The following is a 7,578-nucleotide window of genomic DNA, read 5'->3' as shown; positions in this document are numbered from 1 at the left end:
CAACCAGGAAAAGCCTTGAGCAAACAGTATCAAGAGAATTGCTTGATGGGTCTGAAGTAAATTCTTTTCATATTTCATTCTTACTTCTTTAATTTAAATTAAATTTCAACTTATACAAAACAATTGTGCATATTTATGTGGTGTTTTGATACAGATATACATGGTGTACTGTTTAAATGCAGTAAAACGGGTCTGCCTCTTCTAGACATTGATCTTGTAATTTTTATGTGATGCAGATGAGGCATTTATGAAGAAATGGGGGAGCCTAAGGCAGTGCCTCAGAGATCAGGGTCTGGATGCACCTTAGCCAGGCTGTATGAACTTCTAAATTCTCTCCACCTTCCCCTCCCACTTAACCCAAGTGCTTTCCATTCCAGCTGCCCCTGTGGGGGGTCAGAGAATTCCCAGTCAAGACAGACTGGGATGGGGATACGGCTCAGTTGGTAGAGTGCTTGCCTGCATGCACAAGGCCCTGGGTTTAATCCCCAGTACCATTAAAAAAAAAAAAAAACACCAGACTTCAGGATGCCATGGGGTTAATTTTGAAGAAGGGGGGAAAAAAACTAAAGTACAAAGTCATCCTGGCGTATTGAGAAGAGACAGTTCCTCAAATTCAACAAGCATTGGGCTGGGGCAAGTCCTTTCAGGGTTCTGAGGGAACGTATGGCCGCTTACAGATGAAAGGTAACGTTTTATCACAGGAAACGTCATTCCATGACATGAGCAAAGGAAACCTTATATCGGCACAGTGTTCATTGTTTCCCACATTGTTGGGCTCACCTGGAATCCAGAACCTTCCAAATCAAAAAAAAGAAGAAAGACATATTGGCAAAATTGGAAAACAAATAACTTATTTCCAATAAGGAAATGAGTTACTTCAATCCCTTTGTTTTTCCCTCACCTTTGGTCCTAGGTAAGAGCAAACCAAAGCAAATTTTTTGCACCCAAGCCTAAGAGGAAGGAGATTGGTTAGACTTCAACCTCTAAGCCCACCACTTATGAGCCCCTTCATGAACCCACTCTGCAAAGACCTAGACTTGAGATGGAACTCCCTGCTCAAACTGAGTTGAAGGCCCTGCTGCCAAATCCCAGAGGCTGTGGAAGGCCACAGATTTGTCCCAGGTCCCTCAGTCAATGAGTGCCAGCAGTGAGCCAGGTCTCAGTTCCCATCGTGCTAGGACAGGGATGAATCACAAACCCCATGTTCCATGGGAAATACTCCCATCCTTGATGCCCTAGGAGAATCAGGTTGGGAAGGAGGGTACAAGAGACTCACCTCGCACTTGGGTCATTGAATGGAGTATTATCCGTCCAGTACCAGTTCCCTTCACTCCCTGTTTTGGTTAGGCCAATCCAGAATGGAAAGTCACTTGCTGTCTTGTACAGAAACTCCTGTGGGGAACTCAGAATGATCAGAGGTGTTGGCCATGACCTGAAGTTTGAGTCCCTGTCTCCAGGTATCGATGCTCAGTGATAGCCTCTGAACTCACAGGCCCAAGGCACATGCTGGACCCTCTCAGGCCTCTTCCTGCCTTTACTGGGAACCCAGAGTCTGTCTTTCAAGTTCTGATTTTGTCTTTGCTCTGCAACTAACAAACTCAGGACCCAGGTCTTTCTACTTTTCCAGAAGCAGGTACTAGAGTACAAGAAAGACTCAGGTAAACTACAGAGCAGAGACCCCCAAGAGAATGGCCCAGATGACAGTGTTTAAATTCAGTGAGCCTCTTCAGTCAGAATGGCAATTCCCAAGGATACAAACAATAATAATTGTTGGAGAGGATGTGGGGAAAAAAAGCACACTCATACATTGCTGGTGGGACTGCAAATTGGTGCAACTACTCTGAAAAGCAGTATGGAGATTCCTCAGAAAACTTAGAATGGAACCACCATTTGACCCACCTATCCCATTCCTCAGTTTACACTCAAAGGACTTGAAATCAGCATACTACAGTGACGCAGCCACATCAATGTTTATAGCACCTCAATTCACAATAGCTAAACTATGCAACTAATCTAGGTGTCCTTCAACAGGTGAATGGATAAAGAAAATGTGGTACATATACACAATGGAATATTATTCAGCCTTAAAGAAGAATGAAATTATGGTATTTTCAGGTAAATGGATAGAACTAGAGAATATTATGCCAAGTAAAATAAGCCAATCCCAAAAAACCAAAGGCCAAACATTTTCTCTGATCAGCAGATGCTGATCCATAGTGGGGGTGGGGGATAGGAAAGAATGAAAGAACTTTGGATTATGCAGAGGGGAGTGAGAGGAGAGGTGGGGCTGTGGGGATGGGAACGAGGGTGGAATGAGACAGACGTTATTACCCTCTTACACATATGATTACACAACTGGTATGACTGCACCATGTACAGCCAGAGGAATGAGAAGTTGTGCTCCATTTGTGTACAATGTGTCAAAATGCATTCTACTGTCATGTATAACTAATTAGAACAAATTTTAAATTTTTTTTAAAAAGCTATTTTTAGATTAAAAAAAATTCAGTGAGCCTTTAATATGTGCAAGATACCAGGAACAGTATTCTGGTGCCTTGCACATATTATATTATGCATCTTCTCCTTTATTCTCTGAAGCAGGCACCATTACTATGCAGGTTTCATCAACTAATAGTCTGAAGCCCAGTGAAGGTAAGTAGTCTACCCTAAGGCTCCAGGACTAGTTAGATGGCAGGTTAGGGCTCTAGGTTACTCCAGAGCACATGCTCTTTTCTGCTGTACTTCCCACCTCCCAGATAGAAAGATCAATATGCTGCCTCATTAGAAAAGAAATTTCTTAAGTCTTGTCAGGTCATTAATGCTATTCACAAATATTTCCGTTTTCAGGACACATGGAAAGAACACCCCTCCTGGCCTTCTTTAAAAGTTAGCAGTACTGGCCAGGCAAAATGTTGTACACATGTAATCCCAGTAACTTGGAAGGCTGAGGCAGAAGGATTGCAAGTTCAAAGTCAGATTCAGCAATTTAGTGAAGCCCTAAGAAATCTACAGAGACCCTGTTTCAAAACAAAAAATAATAAATAAACAAAAATTTTAAAAGCTGACAGTACTGTGTGTAATTTGCTTTCTCCGGTGAAATGTGAGCAGAAGTAATTTTGTCACGTTTGGGCAGAAGCTATAAAAGTCAATGAACAATTTACTACATTCCCTTTCCTAAATCTTAGTGATTATAGATAATGTGTTAAGGTGACACTGAGGTCCTTGAGCAACCATAATGAGCAGAACCTGCTTGCCGGTTCTTGTGAGACAGGTAGTATAAAAGAGAAATAATCTTTCATTGTTAGGTCACCAATATTTAGGGCTTTTTTATTAGCCTTGCCCAACATCCCTGAGACAGGTGTTAGCACACCCCTTTACAGAGCTCCCCCGAGAAACCACACTCACCTGCTCGCTCTTAGAGGTCACTGAAGTCAGATGTGAGTTCCTGGACATACAGAACTGCTGGGCACTGTACCAGGTCTTTGGGGTGTGAGAGAAGTAGTAGAAGTTCCCCTTGAAGTACTTCCAGTCTTGGGAAACCATCTGCAGAATGTCATCTGGAGGATAAGGGCCAAAGGTGAGCACTGGCTTCTGTTCCCTGGGGCTGCAGGATGGGGCTGGGTACTTGAATGGGATTCCAAAGACAACAAAGAATGGGGTTGGGCCCTGGGGTCTTTGGATCCTGCTATGGGAGCTTGGGGACATCCTTATGGATCCTGAAAGTCTCACTGAGACTGATGGATAGGGTCTCTGGGATTAGGGAAGAGAGACTAAGAGGGGGATGGATTGCAAACCCTTCTTTCCCATGAAGGAAAAGCAATTCTCCACGAACAGTAACAAATAGCTGGCCCCTGGGCTTGAGGTAAGGAATTTAATGGGAAATGGTGAGATGTGGGCCAGAACAGAGATCCCATAATGCTCCATTCCTTGGTGTGGGGGCCCAAGCTGAACCGTGAGGTTTTCTCTTCTAATATCCCCAAAGTTTTCCTCAACCCCAATGCTAAGTTCTCACTCCTTAATTTTCCAGCACATTACTGCCCCTTGCTTCTCACCCAGCAGCTCAGTGGTCTCGTGTCTGAGGCAAGCAGGTCTCAGGGGGGCCACTGGTCATTTTGCAATGCCATTTCCTGAGTCACTTACTTTGTTGTTTGAGCGACTTGCTGATGGTCTCCAAGCTGCTCTGCAGACCCCGGACCTTGGCATTTAAAGCACTGGCTTTGTCCAGATCTCTTTTTAACTCTGGGATTTGGGCATTTAAATGACCCACCTCCTCCCAATTTCTTGTTAAGCTTTGGATCTGTGCAGTGGCTTTTTCTATGCTGGCTGTCAATGTCAGGATCTGAGCATTCACACTATCCAGGCTGGCATCCACCATCCGGATCTGCACGCCGGCTGCCTCCACATCATGGCTGTTCTTCTCAACTTTAGAATTCAGGGCACTGACATTGTTCACACGACCTTTCAGCAACTGGGCATCTGTCTTTATGTCCGATATTGTGCCCATAAACCAGGGATCTGAATGTATGAAAGTTAAGAGGTCAGTTGAGCAGATTCCCAGGGAAGGAGAGGGGGTGTAGTCAGGGTGAGAAAGGAAGGAAGGGGAGGGTCAGGCTCAAACTTCCTAAGAATCCAAGGCAATCCAAGGAGCTACTTCTACTTTCCAGTCATTCATTAATGTTCAGCAAGCATTCAGTGGGCACCCAGGGAGCACCAGGATTCCGGTGGAGACAGATGATGAGAAGATAGATAAAGCACAGGTTTTCTATAGAGACCTCACAAGCAAGAAGAAGCAGCCATTAGAAATCAGTCCTGAATCTCCTCTGAGTGTTCAGGGCAAATTTGGGAAAGGCATATCCTCAAGCACCCCTTGTCACTCTCCCCATAGCCTGGGGCTCTGGGCCACCTCAGTTGGGAGATAGGGGAGACAATAGCATGGGGTGAAAAAAATAGGTGAATGTGTCCTGAGGATGGAAGCACAAACATGCAGGCCCGGAGCCAATCAGGAAAACCTCTCAGAAACTTGGAAGGAAAAGTGGCAGCTCAGTCTACTGGGGACAGGGCACCCTATTACTGCACACAGAAAGAGGAGAAAGGAGACAAATGAAATGCCTTAGGAAAGAGAGAGCAGGAAAGAGAAGGTCTGGGTCCCCAGGGAGCCAACTAGCTGTGGAGAAGGACAAAAGGGATGCGAATCCTGAAGACTTACAGAGAATGGCTTGCAGCACAACGGAGGCGACCAGGACCAGTGACAGGCAGATTATTGCCACGTGGAGGATGAGAGGTTTCCTCAGGACCAGAGATGGATCCTGCTTGGGAGGAGGCTCTGGAAGAAGAATCAAAGTTCTGTTAAGGACAGCAAAGGGTGGGTTTGGACCCAGAGCACAAAACAACAACTGGTGCTTGCCTCGGGGCCAGAGGGAGATATTCTGTTTGTCCACAGTGAAGTGCGCATCGGGGACCTCCATCTCTGTGGCCTTCATCCCCCACACTCATGCACAGGTGCTTCTGGCCGCCTGTCCCCCCAAGCACGTTTTATCCAGAGAAAACAGGAAGTGATCCCACAGCAGGTCACTATGTCATCCTGAAGTTCCCCATTCCTGGCTTAGATACCTGGCCAGACCAAGGCCACAGCTTGGTCTCCTCAAAGCTCTGAGTTTTCAGAAAGAAATCATTTGTCTTCCCTGGGAGTCTGTGGATGGACACTTTAACCATCTTGCCTCAAAGCTATCCCATTTCTCTTGTAAAGTTTCCTTCATCTATCATCCGCCCACCCATCTTTATACCCCACAAAGAGATATCAAGTGTCTTCCAGGCACCAAACTCTGCTCCAGGCACAGGGAGGCAAAGATGGACGGCTCACTCAAGCAACTCAACATCTGAAAGGAAATATAGACCTGAGCAAGGGAATTGTAATACAATGTGCCGAGCATAACAATGGAGGAACATGTACAATTCAAAGGAAGAGTAATGACAAACTGTTCCAGGTACAGAGATGAGCATATGCAAAACAGGGTAACATAATGCAGCACGGAATGCCTGGGAAATTTTAAGTAGATGTTGCTATGTGAGTATAAAGTATATGACAGAAGGCAGGAGGTGTGGAGCTAACAAGGTGCCTGGGGTCAGATCATGAAGATCCTTTTAGATCATGTTGAGGAACTTGACTTCTGTCTTGTGGATAATATGGAGCCAATAGAAAGCTTCAGGAAGGGAAGAAAGAAGCACAGGAACATTATAGAAAGATCACTCTGATTGTGGAGGAGCATAGATCAGGCTGCAGGAATCCTGGAAGCAGGGAGACCAATTAGGAGACAATTTCAATAAAGCATTCTGCTTTATTTTGTTAAGGCATCTTAGCTGATGCAGTACCCTTTTTTAAAATGCAGTTTAGAGAGTGAAAAGATGTAGGTTTTCCTCCCTGCTTCCTGTAGTTGTTAGTACCTCCAACAGAGCGGAGAGGCTGAGTAGCATCAGACTAGGAACTGGGGTTTTTTCCTTTCTCTCTCTCTCTCTCTCTCTCTCTCTCTCTCTCTCTCTCTCTTTTCTTTCCCTTATTCTATTTTCCTACCTCCTGTCTCCTTCTCTACAACCTGAACTAGGGAGTTCCATATGTGAGAGATGTTTAAGGAACAAAGGAGATGATTTAGGGCCCAATGAAGGACTAAATGTTCTCCTGAAAAATTTCTCATGCTTAAAAGAAGTCTGCCAAATCTGAGAAACCTGGCACATAGCAAACTTTAGACAAGTATTTCTCAGAAAGTGGGAAAGAGGAAAGGGAGAAAATGGAGGGAGAAAAGAAGGAGAAGAAAGGGAAAGAAGATGTTACAGATAATTGGATGAATGGATGGATGATCAGTGGATGAATGAATGAATGAAGAATGGATGATGGATGTGTAGGATGATGGAAGAATTCTTGGATGGGAAAACGGAGTATTTAGTGAAAGAGTGAAAGAAGAGAAGATTAATGGATGGATGGATAGATAGAGGATGGATGGATGAATAGATGATAAGTGAGCAGAAGATTTGATGGTTGATCAAAGCTTAGAAGGGCTTGGAATATTCTGCTTCTGGGTTTTCTTGCTTGGTACCCAGTCTAAGCCCAAAGTCACCCCAGCCTTTCTGCTCCTGTTTCCTGGCCCTATATCTACAATCTGTCAGTCCCGAGGTAGAAAATAATCCAAGTTACACAAGATTCCTTCAGGTGTCCCAGGCTCCTCCTGGGGCATTTGATAGAAGTTGCCACAAAATACATCTTGGGAGTATCTGGTCTCTTCCACTTCTGTCAAGAAATTGACTTTTCCCAAATCACTATTGGTTTGTAGCATGAGTTCTGGATAGGGCCCCTGGATACCTCCTTAGTAGTCCTAGGAAAAAAAATCAAGGTTAGGTAGCAATTACTCCTAGTGATGGAAATGGAGGCCTCAGGTGGATATTCTGCTGATTGCTGAGCAAAAGGCTGGCCCAGCAGGAGGAAGCTAAGCAAGAAACAGGAAATCCTGGGTTTCCAGAGGAGCCGGACATAAAAGTCCCAAACCAGAAGAAGTTTCATTTCCTTTTTGAGGAAGGAGTGAGTCACAA

The 7,578-nt window shown here is 44.7% G+C and overlaps 1 protein-coding gene across 1 annotated transcript; it reads right to left on the bottom strand.

The window, feature by feature from the left end:
* Positions 1-5,480, bottom strand: Cd207 (CD207 molecule). Its single transcript, XM_046432233.2, has 6 exons — positions 5,405-5,480; positions 5,207-5,323; positions 4,141-4,515; positions 3,406-3,557; positions 1,277-1,392; positions 1-794 (listed from the first exon to the last, which is right to left on the bottom strand). The coding sequence occupies exons 1-6, from the start codon at positions 5,478-5,480 to the stop codon at positions 644-646; spliced, it is 987 nt and encodes a 328-aa protein (XP_046288189.1). The 3' UTR covers positions 1-643.
* Between the last annotated feature and the right edge of the window lie 2,098 nt (positions 5,481-7,578).

The sequence above is a fragment of the Marmota monax genome, unplaced genomic scaffold (assembly GCF_021218885.2).
Source record: "Marmota monax isolate L192 unplaced genomic scaffold, Marmota_monax_Labrador192_F-V1.1 WCK01_AAM20220418_F8-fsc00106, whole genome shotgun sequence".
NCBI classification, from domain to species: domain Eukaryota; kingdom Metazoa; phylum Chordata; class Mammalia; order Rodentia; family Sciuridae; genus Marmota; species Marmota monax.
The sequence above is the reverse complement of the archived record's forward strand: the minus strand, read 5'-3'. Positions and strand labels throughout refer to the sequence as shown.

Bases quoted from the DNA above. Each gene is read 5' to 3' on its own strand.
- Cd207 (XM_046432233.2), bottom strand. From the start codon at position 5,480: ATGAAGGCCACAGAGATGGAGGTCCCCGATGCGCACTTCACTGTGGAC. The intron at 4,516-5,206 runs GTAAGTCTTCAG...TCATACATTCAG, and splicing joins TGTGCTGCAAGCCATTCTCT to ATCCCTGGTTTATGGGCACA. The intron at 795-1,276 runs GTGAGTCTCTTG...TTGATTTGGAAG, and splicing joins TTCAATGACCCAAGTGCGAG to GTTCTGGATTCCAGGTGAGC.